Here is a 22,967-nt window from a genome sequence, read left to right on the forward strand (position 1 = left end):
ACAGTACAAGAACAGTACTCAATGAAGAAAGGAAGAAGTTTGGGTGGAGAAGTAGAGATCATAAACCCCAAGAAGAGACAGAGAACAAGATGGAAAAGTTACTAATCTACAGATGCACAGGCAAGACTAACTGGAAGAGAGGGGGTAAATATCTCAGTCACCTCATAAACATGCAGCACCTCAAACTTGTCTTTCCCTAGCACTTGCAGGCACTCACTCCTTTCCACCTACATATTAGTAAGCTCCTCCCATGCTGGTTTAATGTTTGTCACCTCTCTCCTCCATGACTGTCAGGCATAATGCTGCCTTGAAAGAAGCAAGGTAAAAAAAAATAAAATAAATAAAATTAAATAATAAAATTAAAATTTAAAAAAAGAAAGAAGCAAGGTGTCCAAGAACCTAGATGACATCTACTCATTGTTTCTGTAAGATAGGACAGCAGTTAACATCTGAAGAGCACTTTATCTTTTTAAGGCAGTTTCATGTACTTTTTCTCTACGGAAGTATTATAGAACTATTCTCTTTCCCATTCTTTAAATACAGATTCATAAAAGTATTCAAAGCCTTGGATTTAAATCCCAGCTCTGCTACATACTTGCTCTGTGATCTTGGTCAAATTATTTACTCTCTCTGAGTTCAGTATCCACTGGGAAAATAATATTCACCTTAAAGGACTGCTATGATATTCAATGAGATAATACATATAAAGAACATGCCCAATAAAGGGCAGTAACCTTCCCTATCGCCTCCTTAAATAATTTGTACAGGATTTCTCAGCTAAGGAAGCTCATAAGCCTAGGACTTAAACCCAGGTCTCCTGATTCCTTAATCTGTCTTCTTCTTACCACATCACTTTGGCAGACTGCCACATACTACTGGGCACATAAATACGTTCTGACAATAACTGATCACAAAATTTTTATCTATCAGTAACTAATTTTAGCTTTGCAAAAAGGGAAAAAAATAGATCTAATTAACTAGGGGGGGAAAAGGGGTTTGAAAATATAAAATATAAATTACCCCCAAACCACGGGACAGGTTGTACCATAGTACTTCTGTACAAAAAGAAATTATGACAAGAAACAGAAAGTTCTCTCTGGGTTTATGAGAAACAATTGGAGAAAGAAACAAGAATGACTATGATTAAAGGAACTTAAGGGTTTTGTGTTTTTGTTTTGTTTTGCTTTGTTTTGTTTTTTTGGTAAAACAAACCACTGGGCAAAAAAAATCTGCATCCCATCCCAAAATAACTCTATCAAGGCCGAGACACATTAAAAAAAGAGACCTGGGGCGCCTGGATGACTAAGTCAGTTTGAGCTTCCGACTCTTGGTTTTGGCTCAGGTCATGGTCTCAGGGTTGTGAGTTCAAGCCCCATGTGGTGGGGCTCCAGGCTCAGCAGGGAGTCGGCTTGGGATTCTCTTCCTCTCCCTCTGTTCCCCACCCAATGAGCGTGCACTCTCTTTCTCTTTCAAATTAATATATAAATCTTTAAAAATAAATTTAAAAAAATTAAAAAATGGACGCTTGCGTGGCTCAGTCGGTTAAGCATCTGCCTTCGGCTTAGGTCATGATCCCAGAGTCCTGGAATCGGGTCCCACATTAGGCTCCTTGCTCAACGGGGAGCCTGCTTCTCCCTCTGCCTGCAGCTCCCCCTGCTTGTGCTCTCTCTCTCTCTGGCAAATAAATAAATAAAATCTTTAAAAAAATTGTTTAAAAAATTAAAAAGAGACCTCAGTGTGCTAACAACAAAACTCTTTTTTTCCAATTCCTTTCAGGGCAAGATAAATGGGAATAGTGAGATAAACTGTCAACAAAAACTGTCAACATTCATGAAGACCCTTGACGATCATAAATGTTTGGATTCAGTATTAATAAGGAGCAGAAAGGAGCATGATCAAAAAAAAAAGTTTTGGGGCACCTGACTAGCTCAGCCAGTAGAACATGCAATTCTTGATCTCAGGATCATGAATTCAAGCCCCTCACTGGATGTGGAGCTTACCTTAAAAAATAAATAAATAAAAGCATAAAAGTTTCATACGATTCCTAACATGTGTTGAAAATATTTTGAAAATTATACAGTATAAAAAGAAGTTATTACAGTTAGTAAAAATAACCAATTGTTTTCAAATGACATTTATAACTAATCTTTTCCAAGTGACAGACGTAACTCCTTCCAGGATAAGTTCTAGAAGATATTCAAAGAAGTTCATATCTTAATAATCCCCAAGAACTTTCTCACTAAAAGAGAAGATAGAACAATTAAGTCACATTCTGAACCCATAAGTTTCTGAAAGGAAATGCCAGAAGAGAGCCTGATCTGACAGAACAAACTAGATTTAACCAAGAAAGGTAAACAGTGGAGTGAATTTGTCAAAAAGCAGGGTAGAAGCTGGTAAGAAGCTCTATACCTATAATCCCACCACCAGCACCAAAACCAAATTTCTTGTCTTCTTCAATCCAACTTAAACCTCTGCTAATTATCTCCTACAGAAACATAACAAAATGTTCCTAACGTTTTTTGTGACACTCACAGCAAACTCCATCTATTATTTAGCATTAATTAGGAGCTGCTGATATACTAACTATAAATTCTATGCAGAATAAATCCCCAGTAGATAATGTCATGTCCTTCTCTAAATTCTTTCCTCTGTTATAAATTTCTCTTCTACCATAAAAACTTTTCCAGAGAGCACACATTCTTAGCCTAACTTCCCAAGGTAGATTTTCCACAGTCTGGTGGCTCTTCATTAAAACCTTTCTGGAAGTACTGAGGTCCTGTAACTAGGAAATCTCTCATGATCAAGGGCCCTACATTTAAATATTGCTGACCTCAAAAAAAAAAAAAAAAAAAAATAGAGGAACAATAATCTTTCCAAAACTCATGAGAATTCTAAAAAAAAAAAAAATCATAGACTTGTATAGTTTCCATCTAAGAACTAGAAATTTAGTCTATTTTCTCTTAAAACCACTGTCCTACTGATTCTACAGACTATGGAAATACTTATTCAACCTAGAATGACCTCCAGCCTGAATATTTTTTTTCAACAAACAAGCTACGCAAATTAGGATCATGACACTGAATCCAATGAAAATAATTAATAAGAACACTTAGTCCCCAAAGTTTCCAAGTTGGGAGAGAAAAGGAAAACACAATGGAGTTGCCGGAATTTTAACTTTCTATTTAAATATCTCAATATTTGAATGATTCTTACACACAACCTGTTTAGTATATGCATAACTAAACCACTAATCAAATATAATAAAACTGCTCCGAACGCGCCTCCTTGGGTTGCCTCTGGATTCTCCCTAGAAAGCACTCTCAAGACAAATATCTGATTTCAAAATCTTGACCATCCTCCGTTGGACATTAACCCATTTAACACCATAGTTACAAGATTTCCACTGAGAACAAGCTGAGGGGAAGGAGAAGAAATAAGTATCAACCAGAAAGCAAACTGGACAGCAAACGAAATTTTCTTATCAAGAAACAGAATTGTCATTGCTATTCTCAAGAAAATGATACAGACTCTGACAAGCAAAACCAGCATGGTCTCTTTACTTATGAAGTACCAGTGACAGAATCTGATTTCCTAAGTAGGAGGGATCACAAACGACAAGTCTGTGTGTGCATAAAGTGACAGGTAAATAAAAAAAAAAGGCGAACTTGTAAATGACAAAAAAACGACTTAAGGTGCATTTAAAGATCTTTTGGGGACATGGGGAAAAGTCAAGTACCAGAACTCAGTCTCAGTTTCCCTACCCCAAAAAAGCAAGAACATGACACTTCGCTAAGAGTAGCCTGGGGGCCATGTTCCACTTGCCTCCACCTACTCAAAGGTCCCTTCAAAGGCCGGACTCAGAGGGGGTCCCCAGCGCAATTGAGTCATGACACTCGGAGCCTTGGGGGTGGGGAGGCGGGAAGAGAAACGGAGGGTCAAAGCGCGCAAAGCTCTATCCGTTCCTGGAAAGCGATTTTCCCCCCACACTAGGGGTGCCAACACCCGCCCTAGACCCAACATCCCCTTCCTACCGAACCGCGCAGAGCAGCCCCAGCATCTCTCCCTCCTTCCGGCCTCTCCCTCAGTTCCCCGCCGCCTCTCCGACCGCGCCCCCGAATACAGCCGGATAGCTCCACCTCCGGCCGTGTCTCCGCGGCCGACCCGCCCACCCACCCGCCGGCGCCAAGGTCTTCTCAACCCGCCGGCGGAAAGATGCCGGGCCGGGCCTCCCAGGCTCCTCCCGGGCCTACCTGCAAGGCGGGCGGGAGCTCCGTCTGCAGCCCAGCGGGGGGACTCAGCCACCGACTGGAAGAAGAGGCAGGAAGGAAGCAAGGGGTCCGCTCTACCGACCAGCGGGAGAAAGCAGCCTGAGCGAGAGGCCTCGCGGATAAGTCAGCCTTCGACCCGGCGCCGCCGCCGCTCAGGAGACATCAAGCAAGAAGACGGCGCAAAAGATCACCGAATACACGAACGCCTCAGACATCGTAGGAAGAGCGACCAAGCAATCGTTCGAGGAAGTGCAGTCGAGCGCCGAAAAACAGCTCAGCTCCAACTCTAGGTCCGACTCCTGTCCAAGGCATGAATAAACAAACCCAGATCATAAGCCGTGGAGTAAAGTAGCCGGTGCTTCTGCCATTTTCTGTGTTGGTTGCCAGCTAAGTTGTTTAGAGCACTGGAGTTTTTCTTGGGTGTTGAAGATCAAGTCATAGCACAATAACACTTGGCAGTTCAGCGACTACATTATGCACTCCCAACACTATTTATCCCAGCTGAGCAAGTGTGACTCTTAGTTTCCTCACGGACAGTGAGGTAAATAAATATACATATATATGACAGGCACAGAGAGACAATGAGAGAGAATCCAGACTGAGAAACAAAGTGAGTAATCGCTGTTAAAGCTCCACTTTAGCAAAGCATAGCAAAGAAGCTGGGAAAATTCAGGGTTTTGTAGGCTGACCTGAAGGCAGGACAAAAAAAAAAAAAAAAAATACACACATGCTTTTTAATTTTATTCCAAAGGCCTGGGACCACAGGTGTGCTTCTTACATAATGATCAAAATTTTCTTTGGGTCAGAACCTGACAAAGTTGACATTTTCATCCTCACAGCAATAGCCCCTTTCTGAAGTCTCAGTAGACAAACTAATATGCTCAGCACAAATGTGGATTAATCCGTACATCCAGGTCAATTCAATAAATCACATAGATCACTCCAAATATGGATTTACCAAGTGTGGGCAATAAATAATACAGTCTACCCTATCCCCTCCTAAGGAGGGAGGGAGGAGACTTGGACAGTAAAGGTGTAAAAAGAAGTAAGATAGTCCCAGCCCTTAAAGAGCGGGTAATCTAATCAAAGTGAGAGACCACATCCTCAGGGCAGCTGGGTGGCTCAGTCGGTTAAGCGCCTGCCTTTGGCTCAGGTCATGATCTCAGGGTCCTAGGAATGAACCTCCATGGGGCTCCCTGCTCTACAGGGAGGCTGCTTCTCCCTCCCCCTCTGCTGCTCCCCCTGCTTGTGCTCTCTCACTCTCTCTGTCAAATAAATAAATAAAATCTTAAAAAAATAAAAAGACCACATCCTTACAACATTAGCTTTATTTACAATTTATTATAATTTTTAAAAAATCTCCTCCTTTAAGTCTGTAACAATATTTAAGGGACAACTCATGTATATAATACAGGATAAAACCAGCATCCATAATATGAGGACAAAACACTGCGTTTCGTCGTCTACTACTGTTTTAGGGGACTTAAAAATGAGTAAACATTATAACAACATTTACAAAAGTCTAAAAAAAAAAGAAAGAATTTAATAATCTGCTTCCAAAACACAAAGTTTTAATTTGTTCATGTTCCCATGCAGTCCTTGGAAATATCCTACATAATGTTTTAAAGTTTAAGCAGAGATACAACAGTGTTGTTTTGCATTAGATCATTTCCCTATTAAATCTTTAATAGTTGTTATTTTTAACAGTTGCACAATATTGCATTGAGAGGATATACTGACCTTGCTTCCCATTGTTGGATATGCATGTTGCTCCCAAACATTTTCTGTGTAATAGGTATTGCTGCTTTTGGAAAGAGGCAGTTGTGACCTTTTTATTAATGATTAGGACCTATTGCACATAAACAAAAAGAGTAAGGAAGCAAGGTAGAGATTTATTTCTCTGTCATATAAAAGAAATCCAGAGATGCACAGCCTAGGGGAAGGTGTGGCCATTTGGTGTCAGGGACCAGGCTTTCATCCTGTTGCTCTGACATCTTCAATAAGTGGCTTTCATCTCAGGTCCAAGACAGCTGTTCGAGCTCTAGCCACCATGTCTACATTCCAACCAGCAGGAAGCTGAAAAGAGAAAGGCATGTCTTCCGCCATAAGGACATATCTTGAAAATAGCACAGGACATTCCCACTTATATTCCACTGGCCAGAATTTAGTCACATACCCACACCTAACCGGGAATTAGTCTTTATCCTGGGCAGTTCTAAAAGTCAAGGGCCAAAGAATACTAAGTGCCAACTAAATAAGCAGTCTGCCACATTCCTGAAGCCAGATGAGGAGCAGCAAATAGACTTCCCTTTGCTGTCATCCAGGGCTGAGTTTCTATTCCCAGAATATATGTTTTAGAGAAGCTTCCTTCTTAGAAAGGCTTGTGGGGCATAAGTATCTAAAGCCACAGCCCTCATTCAAACTTGACCCAAATAACATTGTTTTGAAAGCTTGATTTCAGTGAGAAAAACTAAAGAAACTAATTTCAAGGCTACAAGAAATTTTCAGTCTTTCAAAAATTGGAGACTTTTATTTTGGGAAAAACACCTGAAGTTTATGCAAATATAAATCTAAAATCAGAGGCGCCTGGGTGACTCAGTTGGGTAAGCGTCTGCCTTCAGCTCAGGTCATGATCCCAGGGCTCTGGGATCAAGCCCCGCATCCGGCTCCCTGCTCAGTGGGGAGCCTGCTTCTCCTTCTCCCTCTGCCGATCCCCCTGATTGTGCTCACGCTCTCTGTAAAAAAATGGATAAAATCTTAAAAAAAAAATCTAAGATCATCACCTGAAAATGGAGATATTTGAGAAGCTAAGGCTAAACTGGTCTGTGAAACCATGGAAAAGATGGCTTATTCTGCAGGCAGAGTTGCATCTCTATAGATAGATTTCTTTAGAGAACTGTTTCTTTACAAATGTGGATTTAAGCTTCAGTGTGACAGTAAACTACTGCTTGCTCTTATGGGAGTCAATTTGGACAGAAGAGTAGATCACAAGAGATCAGGAATTGAAATCCTCAAACCTACAGGAATCTCCTCACACTGGAGAAAGACTTAAAAAAAGAAACCAGGTGGGCAGAGTAAAGATCATACTGGGATATATCACTGATGCTTACATATTGGTGTTATGATTCAATAATTCATTCTTTTTTTAAGACTTTTAATTATTTATTTGAGAGAGAGAGAGAGACAGGGAGAGAGAGCACAAGCAAGGGAGAGAGGGAGAAGCTAAGAAACTAAGAATATGTGTGAGGTCTCTATTTTGTATAATTTGAAATTGGTAAACCAGTGATGACACAATATTGTGGTTTTCTCTTAATATATCCTGGGACTTTGCTGTCTTGAAACAGCTAAATGAGCCCGACGTGGGGCTCGATCCCAGGACCCCGGGATCATGACCTGAGCCCAAGGCAGACGCTTAACCAACTGAGCCACCCAGGCACCCCTCAATAATTCATTCTTATGTTGATTACTGATTATTGTATTCTGATTGGATTCTCCTGGAGGAGTCACCCCCTAGAAGGTAGGATGATGCTTCCCCTGAAGTAGGGTGACCATCTGTCCCAGTTTGCTGAGGACTAGGGGTTTCCCAGGACTTTCAATGCTAACACTGCAATAGCTCTGGGCAAACCAGGACAGTTGGTACCCCTAAGAACGGACCTAGCCACTGCCAATCACATGGAAGGAACTTGTAAAGACTAAGCCAGGAAAAGAGGCTTGGGACATGTAAACATGGGGGAATTGCCTGGGATGAAGGGTGAAGGGAGGGAAAAGAAGGGGAGAAAATTTTTCCTTATATTGGCTCTGGGCTCTAAGCAACATCTACTACACTCTGCATGGTAGAAATTGGGCCTGAACCTAGGATTGATTGAAAGAACTCTGTAGCAGTACCGTGAGTCATCTTATTAGGAATTCCAGGAAGAGGAATTGGGCCTTGAGCAGCCAAAATGATGAGCCAATTGTAGGTCTTGCTGTTGCAATTCTGTTCTGTTCTTTTGTAGCCTGGTCTCATGGCACTGTGGGTTAAGGTGCACACTTTGGGCTGGATGGTAAAGTAGAAGCAGGGTAATGACATAGAAGCAGCACAGGGAAAGGGAGAGATCCCAGAACAGCAGGTAATCATTCACAGAATTAAAGGAAGTGCTTCCTTCTTTGGAATTATTTATACAGGATAAATACTCAGTGGTGCAACTTATCAATGGATTGAAATGTATGAACATTTTTTTTTTTTAAGATTTTATTTTTTGACAGAGAGACAGCCAAGAGAGGGAACACAAGCAGGGGGAGTGGGAGAGGGAGAAGCAGGCTTCCTGCCGAACAGGGAGCCCGACGTGGGGCTTGATCCCAGGACCCTGGGATCATGACCTGAGCCGAAGGCAGATGCTTAACGACTGAGCCACCCAGGTGCCCCGAAATGTATTAACATGTTAAGACTCTAGAACGACAAAGAAATCAGCCCTTTCATAAAGAGAGCTCTATATATAAGGATTAAAGTCTCAAGAGAATGATAGATCCTTAATGTTTTGTTGGGCAAACATGGGTCCTTTCAAATGGACGTTTTTGTTTGTTTAATGTACTAACTTAGGATTTCAAGGTCTAATTTCCTTGCTCCTCTTTAGTATCCAGAGATCTCATTATTCCTATTTGACTATCGCAAAGGGGGTTTAGAGTGCAGTCATTAAAAAAAAAGAAAAAAAAGAAAAAGAAGAAAAGCCTGTGCATTTGATGTGTTAGGGAACTGAAGTTGAAGTGTTCCCAGCATTCAGCTAGTACTTTCCCTTCTTTCCTGCATTGCCATTCTTAGAGTCAACAAACTCTTAATTCTGTTACCTCTTATTCTTACCACTTCGTAAATTCTGGGCTGGACCTAGAGAGCAATACAGGTCCTGAGGACATGTGCATGCACAATATTAAGTTTCCTTGATTTCTTATTTTCTTGTCCTCCTCCTAACTTCCCCTCCATTGCCAGGAACGGCGACTGCTAGCTCAGTCCTTGAGCTGTTTTCAATTTATCATTTCAGGTCAGGATACAATCACAGTATGTCTGTTATCTGTCTAGCTTCTATTTTGCTCCTCTCCCCACCACCTCTTTTATGTCTTCACTATATGACCCCATTAGTCTAAACTTAGATTAATTTGCTATATATCCTTTATAGTCCAAGGGTCAGGAAAGGAGCTCCATCTCTGTTCAGTTCATTTTAAACTAAGAATGGGTCTGAGATCTCTATTTTGTATAATTTGTACTTGGTAAACCAGTGATGACCCAATATTGTGGTTCTTCTCTTAGTATATTCTGGGACTTTGCTGTCTTGAAACATCCAAGGGCAAATCTGGAAAACTCCTATGCTGACCAGATGGTATCATCTCTGGGAAGATGAAGCTTACATAAGACAGACATAATCCTTGACTCTTTCCCAAAACTGTACCAGGGAGATACTAAAAATCCACAATAAGGACCTCAAGAGAAGACTTCACAGGCACTTATAAAAAGCCCCTAGGAGCAAACCCTTGGCAATTTGCAAGTACAGACCCTGATCCCACCACTAGATCATTTTGGGGGAAATTGTAACTAAGGACTGAAAAAATCCTGGTCTATAAAAATTCACGTTGAAAGGAGATTAAAAAAATAGATTTGAACGGTTATTCTGTGAAATTATTAGGAAATAAAATGCTCCCAGGGAAAAACACTGCCAGCCAATATTCAGTCGGTTCAGCACTTAGAAATTATCTTTGATGTGCAAGTAATAGACTTGAAATTGCTTTTGAAATCTCTCCAAGACTGTCCCTCCCACTCAGGCTTCATGTTACCATCTAGTGAGTTAAGTTATGAAAAACCCCAATTTTCCTTTAAGGTAGTTTTTTTCAGGCTAAAATGCCAGGCATTTTCGAAGTTCACACTCTACCTTGCCACTTATGATACGCAGATATCAGTCACCCTTTCCTCATGCAATATGCACAACAGAACCAAAACTCTGTAGGGAAAAATACCCATCTCAGGAAACCTGGAAAGACTGCAAGAGTTAAAATATTGCCTCATGAGGAAGACAAAGCAAGCTTGGTCACAGGTTAGATTTTACAAAGGAAAAATATGTAACAGGGCACCTCCGTTGCACAATGAGTAGAACTAACGTTCCTAGGCACCTCTTCGTGGTCCATTCTCATCTCCATGACATCATTGTACATATCAAGCTCAACCTCCTGCCAATCGGACCCACTCTTTATAGAGTAGGATGATGATGGGAAATAGCATTTGGAGTAGAAATAAACAGCAGATAATAATCCATAATTGTTTTTAATCGTGGGGATGAGTCACCCTCAATTTATTTCCAAATTTCTTCTGTCATCAGCTGTTCATTTCTTTACTTTGAAAATCACCAGATTAACACTGCCAAAGGCAGGTAGGAAATGATCCAAGAGCACAATTCTGAAGTATCACATGGTGAGTTGATGAGAAACTGGGAACAAGACAATCCTCAGGAAAGTCTTTTTTGTCCCAGCAAAGGAACCAAAGTGTGAACCTAATTCACACTTTCATTATTCCAATCAGGTTATTTTTATATCAGTATAATTTTAGAATAAGACTTGGTGGGGGATTATTTATTTTCTGGGAAATTCTGTCCATCACTTTGCACACAAGATATCCAAGTAGGTCTAACACCAAAATTCATTTCACACCATGAAATTATGTTCTTTTTACCTTTTTTACTGCTTTCACAATGCCTTCTTTATTCCCTAAATCTTCCTTCCACTCAAGGAATTTCAAAGCAGAATGGCCAAACAGACATTCGAACATCATGAGCATAAGAAATGTGATCTATTTAGATGTAAGCTGTCAAAACCTGGGTGAATCTCCTCTGTCCATCAATCTATCGGGGTCTTTAGATCTGTAAAGTGTAATCTTGCTATTTTATCTGTATTTGACTTGTCTTCTTTAAGCTGTTTGGGTTTTTAAACCCATTTAGCCTCTAACTCCTACTCTGGGTTGGAAAGAGGAGATTGGAGTCCAGATGTTCTCCCTAGAAACCAGGTCCAAGTCACAGTCCAACTATTGCAGAAAGACGAAAGATGGATTCTTCGGCTGTCCCTAACATCCTCTTAAAAAACACAAAGCTGCAAACTCAGATTAGTAGCCACTTACTTTTGTCAGAAGACCACTCCCTAACTTAAATTTGCTCTTTACACTTGCCTCAGATGATGCCTATATAGGCAGCAAAGTAGAAAAGCTAAAATCCCATCCAATAATTCAGGACAAATGAATATTGTTTTCATTTGAAATCTCTAGATAATTAAATAAAAAACATTCTGGCTGAGTGCCATTTTCCCCTTTGCTTTGATTTTATAGGCACAATCATAAATGTCTGCTACTAGTGAGTTTTCAAACGAGTGGTGCTCAGCCTGGAGTTCAGTGGATAGCAGGGAACTATTGGCTTGGTTTTGGGTTAGCTTATATATTTGCAAATGAATCAAGATATTCTGGTATAGCCACAACCCTTCTAAACCACACAGACTAAATGTCAATTTGTGACAAGTGTCCACATATTCAGTCATGCTAGATGATGGAACTCTGTAGGGGGTGGTGAGGAGGAAAGTTTGTCACAACTCCTTCTGGAAAGTTTCCCCTCCCCTCCACCTTTCACATTAGCTAAAATGAGTGAGCATCAGCTCCTGACGGATTCGGTCAGCCTCCAGGTCCAAGGACTCCATGTGCTCATACTCTTCTTCAGGGGGCTGTTCCATGGGTCCTGTCATTGGAGAGGACCAAACATCCATCCCATGCTCCAGGGAGATGTTGTGGAGGACACAACAAGCCAAGATAATGTGGCTGGACTTCTCTGGTGAGTACTGCAGTGCTCCCTTGGATCCATCCAGGCAGCGGAATCGGGAGCAGAGGGTTCGGAAAGTTTTCTCAATCACACTGTGAGTTGCAGAATGGGCCATATTATAGCGATATTCGGCCGGAGTTTCAGGAATGTGAAGGGGGGTCATGAGCCAAGTACGCAGAAAGAAGGAACTGTCACCTGTGGGGAAGGTCCAAAGAAATCATAAATCATTCTAATTGGAATACAAACAGAAAGGAAAATCTAGGAACATATACAGAGAATGGATAAGAAAATGCAGACTATGGAGCCAGTGTGCCCCAGAAAAACCAAGAGGGAAATGTGGTAAAAAGAAGGCATGCCAGGATCATGAGAAGGAAGACATAGGTCTTGGCTGGAAATATCCTTGTTAAAAACAACAGAGAAAAAGGCTGATAGCTTAAAAAAGAAAAGAAAAAAAAAAAAAAAAGCCAAGTCTGAAAAAATGTGGGAAGAAGGTGAAGGCATTGAAGGAAATAAAATTCCCAGATTTTCTGAACTCAGAGATATTGTTCTTTAATAAAAGGTTAGTAAAAACTATCATATAGCAAGCCAATCTTCAAAATCTCCAAAGAGAAAAAGTGCAAGAGAGAAAAAAGAGAATTCTGCCAGGAGAGCTCAAAATACTTGTGAGGAAAATTTCTACCTTTACCATTAAAGTGTCAGGTCTGAAAGCACTACCTAGGGATTTCAGAGTATTTCATAGAAAACAATCATTCATTCTCTCAGTGCTAAGAACAGTAAGATGAAAGTCCCAGTGCCTGTGGCAGAGATCAGAACTCAGGCGTTCCTAGATATTACATTCACTAGAACCATGCCTTTGTAAGAGAGAGACTGGTAGAATTTCACATTAACAAGGAGAACATAAATACAATGATACAAATAGTAATAGTGATAAGGAAATCAAATCAGAAGTCAATTAAAATAATAAACACGAGGCATTTTCCTAAGGTGACTTCCTTGTCGAATGATCTCAGGCAGTGTTAAGAACAAAATAAAACTCAAGACTGGGATGCAAAGTCCTGTTACAACAAACAGTACAATGTTTCTATGATGCTTAATTGTCCTGACTCTCTACAGCTGGCAGATGAAATGTCTCACACAGAGGCACAAGCCCTTAGAAATCTGAGACAAATAGGCTCTGGGAGTACCAACTTGCACAATAGCTGTGTTCCTGACCCACTATCAGTTTTGGTAAATAGTTATGGACTGTTCAGAGTCTAGGTCCTGTTCCAAAATATACAGGACTCCTTTCTTTCAGAAGCTTACATTTTTAAGAACTAGATCAACTTTAAGAAAAATTTTTTATGTTTTTACTTATACATAATTGACATATAACAGTATATTAATTGTACATACTGGAATGGTGTTAAATATTTAAGAAGTCTCATAATATTTTCAAATTTTACATTTAGTTGACTTTTTTCCCCCTAAGTACGAACTATTTTAGTTGAACTCACACCTACTAAATACTGAATTTAAGAAACTGATGCTGTAAATAATAACGACAATAGTTTCAGTGACTCATTGAATACCTACTATGTAGCAGGCACTGTGTTAGGCACTTTGAAAGTATTATCTCTTGGGCGCCTGGGTGGCTCAGTCGTTAAGTCTCTGCCTTCGGCTCAGGTCATGGTCCCAGGGTCCTGGGATCGAGCCCTGCATCAGGCTCCCTGCTCCGCGGGAAGCCTGCTTCTCCCTCTCCCAATCCCCCTGCTTGTGTTCCCTCTCTCACTGCGTCTTTCTCTGTCAAATAAATAAAATCTTAAAGAAAAAAAGTCTTATCTTGTATTATCCAATCCCGACCCTGCCAGGTAGGATATTATCGAACTCATTTTACCAATGAGAAGATCAAAATATCAGTCAGCCATCCTGTGATATGCCAGGCAAAGGAAGGAGAAGGAGCTAGTCACTAAATGCTAATGTCAGACTCAGAGTCACAGAAACAATGGTGTAATGCTGTAAGAGAGTAAGATAAACATTTACAGTGAATGCCAAAGCACAGAGATACTAAATGGTATTCGTTAAACATTTCTCTAAGAAACAGTATGAGCCTTAAATGGGGAGACATAAAGGATAAGCTAGTTAATACAGACCTTTTATAACATGCCCCATGGTCATTACCTGATTATAATTCAAGCACCACTGGAAAACAGACACTCAGGAGGGGATTAGGATCAGAATTGCTAAACAGATTACAATTGCTTACATGATCAGTCATCCACAAGACATTCTGGCAGATCTTACCCAAAGCTGCTTAACAAGACTAGGCCAAGAACTGAAGAAATAAGAACTCAGACTGAATCCTTTGTAGGAGCAGGTACATTTAGATAACAGGAATAAGGTAACACAATTCTGAAGGGACAGATGAGAATTAGGAGATGAAGGATGACACCATGGTAAAAATATGCTAAAAAAATTCAGAGGCTCCCATATATCCCTCCTTTGATGGAAACACTATTCTGAATTTTATGTTTGTCATTTCTCTGCATTTGTTTATATTTTATCTAAGCAATATAATATTGTTCTTCTTGGTTTTAAATTTTATCAAAATGATTTCATACTAAAAACAAAACAAAAACAAAAAATGAAGGGAATCATAATCAATTCTACATTTGGCCAATTTAGAACTATTCCACAAATCTGATGGTGTTAAGATATGATCAGCCATCTTATCTTTTTTACCATCTTGTCATCCTCATAATACTGCCAATCTTCCCCGAAATTATTACCCCATTATCCAACAAATCCTTTAGATACCAGCGTTTTCCAAACTTACCTATTTGTACGAATCACTTGAGGCACCTGTTAAAAATGAATGTCTAGATTCTTTCCTTGAAGATTCTCATTCCCAAAGTTTGAAATGGGGCCCAGTGATGTATATTTTTAATAAATTCCCCAGATGACTCTCTTGATCTGGAAAATTTGTGAAACACTATACTAGTTCAGGGGTCTTCAAAGTAGTTTTCCTGTTAGAGGTAATGGAGGCTTTGCAAGGGTTATATGCTAGAACTGCTAATAGTACTAAGGGAATCAATTTCCACCTGGGTATACTTTTCCCATCCCTAGTGCCTAGCATGTAGCCTGATACCAAAATTGGTCTTAATACAGATTTGTTAAATGTTGTTACCATATCCATCTCTCCCACTTCCACTCTTCCTGTAAAGAGGGTAATCAGGAAAGTATATAAAAATTTACCAGAGGGGCACCTGGGTGGGTTCAGTCATTAAGCGTCTGCCTTCAGCTCAGGTCATGATCCCAGGGTCCTGGGATCGAGCCCCACATCAGGCTCCCTACTTCGCGGGAAGCCTGCTTCTCCCTCTCCCACTCCCCCTGCTTGTGTTCTCTCTCTCGCTGTGTCTCTCTCTTTCAAATAAATAAATAAAATCTTTAAAAAAAAATTATCAGAGTTGAGGTGTCTGGCTGGCTCAGTCAGTACAGGATGTGACTCTTGATTTTGTCATGAGTTCAAGCTCCACATAGGGCGTAGAGCCTACCTAAAAAAAAAATTTGTCAGCTTTCCCTTATTTCCAACTACGTCCTGTAAATACCTCAAAAAAACCAAAGCCATATTTCCGACTGAATCTGGGGTCCCAAGGTGTGAAGGAAAAGAGAGTAAGTAATTCCTACATGACCTTGAAGTCCTTAACAGAGGAACTATTTGCCAAATAGAGTTAATTCTTCATGTGACCTAGTTTTAAAAGTTAACCAGAGGGGCGCCTGGGTGGCTCAGGTGGTTAAGCATCTTTTGGCTTAGGTCATGATCCCAGGGTCCTGGGATCGAGCCCTGCATCAGGCTCTCTGGTCTCCCTCTGCCTGCCACTCTGCCTACCTGTGCACTCTCTGGCGAACAAATAAATAAATAAATAATCTTTAAAAAAGTTAATAAAAGTTAACCACAAATGACTTAGATATTTGTGCCTTAATTTCCTCCTCCATAAAAATGTTGATGTTAGTATTTAACTTTTCAAGAGTTTTGTTTTTTTTTTAAAGGGGAACATTTAGAATCACTCACATTGGCTGTGTTTCCCTTTTTTTTTTTTTTAAAGATTTTATTTATTTATTCATAAGAGACAGAGGGGGAGAGAGAGAGAGAGAGAGAGGCAGGCTCCCCGCTGAGCAGGGAGCCCGATGCGGGGCTCAATCCCAGGACCCTGGGATCATGACCTGAGCCGAAGGCAGACGCTTAACCATCTGAGCCACCCAGGCACCCTAACTTTTCAAGAGTTTTTATAACAATTAAGTGAGATAATCCAATGCAAACTGCTTACAACACTGCCTGACAAGTTCTAAGTGCTCAGCATACTTTGGCTGGCTTTACAGTAAGGTACCAAAGTCATTTCATAAGAAACGAGCTTGGTGGCTCAGTTGGTTAAGTGTCTGACTCTTCGTTTCTGCTCCGGTCATGATGGGGGTGTGGGGCCTGGGATGGAGCCCTGCTCAGCAGGGAGTCTTCTTCTCCCTCTCCCTCTGCTCTCTGTGCTCTTGCTTGTGCTCTCTCTCCCCGAGTGCTCTCTCTCTCAAATAAATAAATAAAAAATCTTTAAAAAAATGAAATTTGAAATTCAAAAAAGGCACAAGGTAGGATTTTTTTTTAGAAAAGATTTTATTTATTTATTTAACAGAGAGAGACACAGCGAGAGAGGGAACACAAGCAGGGGGAGTGGGAGAAGGAGAAGCAGGCTTCCCGCGGGGAAGCCCAATGTGGGGCTCGATCCCAGGACCCTGAGATCAGACCTGAGCTGAAGGCAGATGCTTAACAACTGAGTCACCCGGCGCCCCTGGATTTTTTTTTTTTTAAGATCCTGGAATTGGGACCCGAGCTAAAGGCAGACGCCTAACTGACTGAGCCACCCAGGGGCTCCCGCATAAGGTAGGATTAAGAAAAAAGTCCAGTAGGATAAAGAGAAGGGGGTACACTGATGACAGAATGTAGAAGCAACAACTCAAGAAAATCACTGAGTTCCAAGACATCACACGTAGTACCCTGGCAGCTCTAAACCAATCATTGTGACAGCAGTCTCTTCCCAGTTGGAACAGGGAAGAAATAAAGAATATTAAAGAGAAATAATTCCTGAGCATCTATTGCATGTTAAATACTGTTATGAGCACACTCAGTGCAGATATGATTAGTGGTTTTGAAAGAGAGGTCTTCCAATCCTTCATGTTTCTTTTCATCTCTCACATAATATGTTGTATAGAAGACAACCTTTGTTCTGTTGCTTACGTAATACTGTCTGCTTTAAAACAAACACACAGAACTAAGCTGCCAGGCTCAAGGAACTATGCGGTTCACATAGGAGAGGTCTTCAGCATTTGATATTTCTCCCAGCTATGCAGTCACCCCAGTTTGCACTGCTCAGTTTTGAATGGATTCTTGTCCTACTTACATCACTAAGTTAGGCTTCCCAATGGCACTTGGGTAGATCTGTGTAGTGAGCTCCCACAAGAACTGTGGAAATGCACTGTCTGCTATCATTCTTTTTTTTTTTTTAAAGATTTTATTTATTTGAGAGAGAGCAAGTTAGAGACAGAGAGCACGAGTGGCGGGGGGGTCGGGGGGGAGAGGGAGAAGCAGACTCCCTTCTGAGTAGGGAGTCTGACTCAACTTAGGGCTCAATCCCAGGACCCCAGGATCATGACCTGAGCCCAAAGAAGACACTTAACCAACCAAGCCACCCAGGCACCCCTGCTATCATTTTCATATAGGTATCATAGTGACAATAACCAATGACAAAAATCTTATATTTGTACAATACTTTATAGTGAACTCTCATATATATCACCTAATCCTAACAACAGGTATTACTGCTGTTGGCATTATTTTTAACATTTTACACATGATAAAAATTAAAGCTCAGTTGTATGGATGTATTATATTTAACCAGATCTGTCCTGATGAAGAATTTCAGCTGTATTTAAGGGAAATGTTTTTGTAGGGTTGTTGTTGCTTTTGTTTCCAACTACAAAACACTGCTGCAGCGTAATTTTATTTCACATCACCAATGTTCAGATTTATGAACATATGCCTCAAGATAAATCCTTCGAAGTGAGGCTCTGGATCAAATACTATGTTTTTAAACTTTAATAAAATAAAATGTCTTCTAAGTGTTCATTTTTTTTTTTTTTTAATTAAGGCTCAGAGAGTTCTCATCTGAGGTCTCATTAAAACAAGAATAGGACTGAGACTCAGGTCTATAGATTCTCAAATTTCATTCTGTTCTGCTACATCATTTTTCTATGGCTACAAAATGAAGCATGTGCACCTGCAAACTTACCAAGCAGCCAGCTATCTTTGTGCATTCCGGCTTCAAAATGACTATTGAGGGAAGACTGCTGCAGCACAGCATAGTCCTGTAGGCTGCCTGGCCAGTTGGTCTCCACAGTCATTAGCACCCCTCTGATGTCACACACCATCAGGCAGTTTAAAGAATGCAGGCCTTTGCGGTTCACATAGGAGAGGTCTTCAGCATTTGGTGCCTTGATTGCTACATGGATACAGTCAACCACCCCTATCACCCCTGGCATCCCTGCCAACCCATAGAATTCATCCTTTAGAGCCTGCACGGAGGCTTCATCAGCTGGAAAGCGAATGAACTGTGTGGCTCTTTCCACAAGTGCTTCAGTTACATTAGCAACACAGCGACTCATAGATGCCTGACTGATTCCAATAGCATCTCCCATCCGAGTCTGGAAGGAACCTGAAGTATAGAAGCCCAGTGCTGCAAGGATCTGTGTCTCTGGGCTAATAGCTCTGGATCTCTGAGTAGGTCTAGAAAGACTCGCCCCCAAGAGCTCCACCAAGTAATAAATGAACTGTCGAGGAAACCCATACATGGACATCAAGTATTCATCAGTGACGTCATCCAGCTTAAAGCGGTCCAATGTCCGGTGACCTCGGCCATAGAGTAAGAGATCACAGTCAAGCACTGTTATTGGTATAGCCATGGTACATGTAAATGTGATCTCTCCTTCCCTCTGCTACTTTTCCTGAATTCCTCCCAGTGAAGATGTTGGTGCAAGAAGGTATTTAAGGAAGTGTCAGAATTCAGCAGCTAACCATCAGTTAAATGGCTCTGGCATTTATAATCTTCTCTCTGTAAAGGTTAAAAGAAAAAAGCATTAGAAACAGACCAAAGACTTTAAAGTGATTCAAAGGGTACAACAACTCCTTTTCTCAAACTTCCAATCTGTCCAAGCAAAAGGTGCTATACCTGTAACTCTGGGTTTTTCTCCACTAACTCATGGCTGCACATAGGCTTGCTGTGGTTTGAAAGATAATGGGAGCTGTTTTGTATGTAGCAGAGCAGCTCCCTCCACACTAGAGTTTGTAAAAAGAAGGAAAGACGGAAGGAAGGAGGGAAGGAGGGAAGGGGGGGAAGGAAGAAAGGAAAAGAAAATGGGAGATGATTTTTGTGGCTCACTTAATGCTTGGCATTTGAACCGGGGAAGAGCAAAAGATTAATGGAGGAGGGGCACCTAACTGGCTTAGTCCCTACAGGGAGGGTCTCTTGATCTCCGGGTTTTAAGTTCCAGCCCCATGTTGGATGTACAGATTACTTAAAAATAAAATCTTAAAAAAATATTAATGGAGGCGATAGCGTAATTATCCATAAGGCAAAAGAGGTCTGCTCCTAACTACACAGGCCACGAACTGGCTAACATGTCTTAACTACTCAGGTCAGGGATTAGTCACGCCGGGTTTCATTACCCAAGCCTTCTGGCTCCACCTGGTAAGTATGAGAGGGACGTGAGGGGTGCTCAAACCAGTCTAGCAGAGATGGAGGCAAAAAACTGCCCGCAACCCAGCCTAGTAGACACAGATCGTGTGCTCTAAGAACCGGTTATCCCTTCTCCCCCGAAATCCAAATCCTGAGGCTGAGGGCCAGGAAGCAAGGAAGCCCAGACAGGTTGGAAGAAAGGCGCAAAAGAGGCTGGGTGAGCCAGAGCTGGGATGCGACTCCGTCACTTTTAAAAGGTGCCTTAGAAATGATACTTAGAGATCTGATTGCGCCGGCCACTCAAAGTCAGCCAAGGACCGTCACCCACCTCTCCGCGGCTGCCGCGTTACCAGCAGCACTCCCCACCCACCCAGCCGGATCCGGCCCTCCACTGAAAACCGCGGCCGCGCACTTGCCGCCACGGCGCTCACCATAGGCACCGCCTCCTCGCGTCAGCGGCCTCCCCACGCCGCGTTCTTACTGCCGCTTCCGCGGCGGCGTGCGGTTCGGTGGCGCACATTCCACACTTGGCTCAAACGTTCTCACCCTTTAAAGGACCCCCGTCTTTACGCCCTTCTTTCCTTCTGAGACACTTGGAAAAATTGGTGAGAAAGATTTACATGGAAAGGAAATCAACTTTTATGGTAATTAAGAGGAAAGAGATGAAATAGGGCGTCCATACTGTAGCGAAAGTGCGGATGAGGTTAGGCAGCTGTATTTCCCCCATAGCCCTCTTCCTCCCCCCGCCTTCATCCAAGCGGATGAAAACAAACACTAACGATGGCGGCGCCGGGAGTCGACCGGCCGCTGGGCTTAAGGCAGGAGTGATCGCTTGAGCTGTGAGGGCACTCTTGAAGAGCGCCAGTCAACGTGAGTGCGACAACTCGCGCAGTCCTGGGAGTGAAACACCCGGGCCCATGAGCCACGAGCGTCCTGAGGCTTGAGGTATCTATCTGCGACCCCTGCTGTCACTGCAGCTCCGGAGCGTAGAGTCCTCAGCCAGGAGGCGCAGCTGGCCGGCCCCAGGCCCCGGCCTCCGTAATGAGAGCCCAGGGCCAATCTCTGTGTCGCAGCTTCGCAGGTACTAACTTTAGTGGGGATACCCCCAGATCATTCAGCGCCCCCGGGTGGGAGGCAATGGATCTGCGGCCTATCGGGTACCTCCTTGTGAGGATTAAGCCGAGTAGCCGCAGTACAGTCCCCAGAGCTTTCTTTGGGAAGTCGGGTTGATGTAGGCCCCGTTGGCCCTCGATGGCTCTTAGTCTTAACAGAAATCCACAAAGCTTTTGTCTCTACTTTCTCAGCTTTTTGGGTTATTTGTAAGGCTTTTTGGAGGTAATTTGTGGGACCTTAACTCCGGGGTTGGTACCAATATGAGTGAGGTAGGTTTTCATTCAATCAAGATTTGTTGGAAAAACAAACAAACAAAAAACTTGCTGAGTGCCAAATATGTACTCCGCGTGTAGGTGAGGGTGACTGTTGACTAGTGAAAAAAGGGACCCAAGGTTCACGACTATCTTCTTACTGGCAGTGGAACGACCTGTGGAAACCGGCGATCCATTCTCATTTAATAAATCTCTGGGTAAGTGGCTAAACACCTTTTTGGGTTCATCACTAACCCATCTCCGTTTTCACTTTCCAAGTCAGTTCTCAGTTTGCCTTGTCAATTGATCGTAGCATTTCACTTTTAGTATTTTCCCTTCAGAGAGAGAGAGAGAGAGAGAGAGCTGGATCATTATACTTGGTTTAAAACTCGTCTCCTAAGATGGTAGAGTTTATTGAACACTTTCAGTAGGAGATGTGCAATAATAAAAACAGATCCTTTCTTTACACTAAATTAATTTCTAGGTTTTCCGGTGTTTTATTAATGTTAGTCCTTTTTATATGTGGCTGTTGTGGCCCCAGCTAAATTATAAATTTTGTGTTCAACTCCATTTTTCAGCTGAGCAGAAATAAATACTTGTGAAATGGAATCCTGAGTTAATATTTTTAATGCACAGTGGATGATGAATAAGTGCTGAAGCAAGTGTCAAATGTACTGATCCGTATAATAAGATAAATGCAGTTAATTCATGCACTGTTTTCAGATTGTACCCTTTTGGGTATAAAGTTAAGGCTATGGCAACTTTTGAGATTCACATTTCATAAAAATTGCAAAACACTGGGTTTTCCATTACACTTAACAGTTCTTTTTTTTTTTTTTTTAAAGATTTTTATTTATTTATTTGAGAGAGAGAGAATGAGAGAGAGCACATGAGAGGGGGGAGGGTCAGAGGGAGAAGCAGACTCCCTGCCGAGCAGGGAGCCCGATGCGGGACTCGATCCAGGGACTCCAGGATCATGACCTGAGCCGAAGGCAGTCGCTTAACCAACTGAGCCACCCAGGCGCCCACACTTAACAGTTCTTATTGTGTATTTGTATTTTTTCCCTTAAGAGTGGTTATTAAAATTGAATTTAAAAAATTGAATCAAAAACTGCAGATCTTGAGCCCCTAAACACTCCATATTATATTGTTTTATTTAAGGACTAAGAATCAGCTGGACACAGTGAAGTCCTACCATATATGCATAATGAAATTATGCTGTATGGAGGTGGAGGCAAGAAATCTTTTCTATTGTCTGTCCTGCCCCCATCCACCCTGATTTAACTGTATTAGCTTATATGACCTCCATGACTCAGAGCAGGGTGCCCATAGCCTAAATGCAAAAAGAAGATGCTAACTTTTGAGCTTTCAGAGACCCAAGTCGTACTGTGTGAGTGATTTTTCAAAGATAATTTTGACTATTCAGAAAAAGTACCCACTTGATAAGGTGCATTCCCAATATTCTGCATTTATATTTTGCTCAAGTGGGAGTGAAAGGTTTGTTTTGGAATCTTTATCTGGAGAGAAGTTATTTAATCTTAGCAATACCTAAAACACCAGAAATTTCATTTTTAAAGATTTGTTTATTTGAGAGAGAGAGAGCACGAGAGTCCGTGCGCTTGCAGTGGGAAGGAACAGAGGGAGAAGAGTCCCAAACCGACTAGGCGCTGAGCACTGGGAGACTTGGGGCTTGATCTCATAACCCTGAGGTCAGATCTGAGCAAAAACCAAGGGTCCCGCACTTAACCGACTGCACCATCCAGC

At 41.7% G+C, this 22,967-nt stretch overlaps 3 protein-coding genes across 21 annotated transcripts in view; 1 reads left to right on the forward strand and 2 right to left on the reverse strand.

Moving 5' to 3' along the window:
* The window catches only part of AMBRA1 (autophagy and beclin 1 regulator 1), a 171,065-nt gene extending 166,200 nt beyond the window's left edge, over positions 1–4,865 (reverse strand). Inside the window, exon 1 of the mRNA XM_032414020.1 lies at positions 4,251–4,865. The gene's annotated coding sequence lies outside the window, so the exon portion shown is untranslated. The remainder of the gene's footprint in view (positions 1–4,250) is intronic.
* A 1,392-nt stretch (positions 4,866–6,257) lies between these two features.
* Positions 6,258–20,344, reverse strand: HARBI1 (harbinger transposase derived 1). 5 transcript variants are annotated; one of them, XR_004300672.1, is made up of 4 exons: positions 20,271–20,344; positions 18,397–19,215; positions 10,960–12,280; positions 6,258–6,344 (listed from the first exon to the last, which is right to left on the reverse strand). XR_004300672.1 is itself a non-coding variant. In XM_032414023.1 (3 exons), the coding sequence occupies exons 2-3, from the start codon at positions 19,064–19,066 to the stop codon at positions 11,901–11,903; spliced, it is 1,050 nt and encodes a 349-aa protein (XP_032269914.1). In that variant the 5' UTR covers positions 19,067–19,215; positions 20,168–20,259; the 3' UTR covers positions 8,666–11,900. The 5 variants fall into 5 exon arrangements, 1 of the variants encoding a protein (XP_032269914.1); XR_004300671.1 differs by lacking the exon at positions 20,271–20,344 and adding an exon at positions 20,168–20,259; XR_004300674.1 differs by lacking the exon at positions 20,271–20,344 and adding an exon at positions 19,830–20,159.
* Positions 20,345–20,587: 243 nt separating this feature from the next.
* Positions 20,588–22,967, forward strand: part of ATG13 (autophagy related 13) — a 58,148-nt gene continuing 55,768 nt past the window's right edge. For 8 of the 15 annotated variants that reach the window (XM_032414026.1, XM_032414024.1, XM_032414035.1 and 5 more), the window contains exons 1-2: positions 20,588–20,920; positions 21,306–21,421. The gene's annotated coding sequence lies outside the window, so the exon portion shown is untranslated. The remainder of the gene's footprint in view (positions 20,921–21,305; positions 21,422–22,967) is intronic. The other 7 variants (XM_032414028.1, XM_032414029.1, XM_032414025.1 and 4 more) reach the window with 5 other exon arrangements.

Source organism: Phoca vitulina, unplaced genomic scaffold (assembly GCF_004348235.1).
Source record: "Phoca vitulina isolate PV1807 unplaced genomic scaffold, GSC_HSeal_1.0 scaffold16, whole genome shotgun sequence".
NCBI classification, from domain to species: domain Eukaryota; kingdom Metazoa; phylum Chordata; class Mammalia; order Carnivora; family Phocidae; genus Phoca; species Phoca vitulina.

Excerpts from the sequence above, each read along its gene's own strand:
- HARBI1 (XM_032414023.1), bottom strand. The coding sequence starts at position 19,066 with ATGGCTATACCAATAACAGTGCTTGACTGTGATCTCTTACTCTATGGC. Across the intron at positions 12,281-18,396 it reads CAAAGATAGCTGGCTGCTTG|GTGACAGTTCCTTCTTTCTG; the intron begins GTAAGTTTGCAG and ends CCTTCCCCACAG.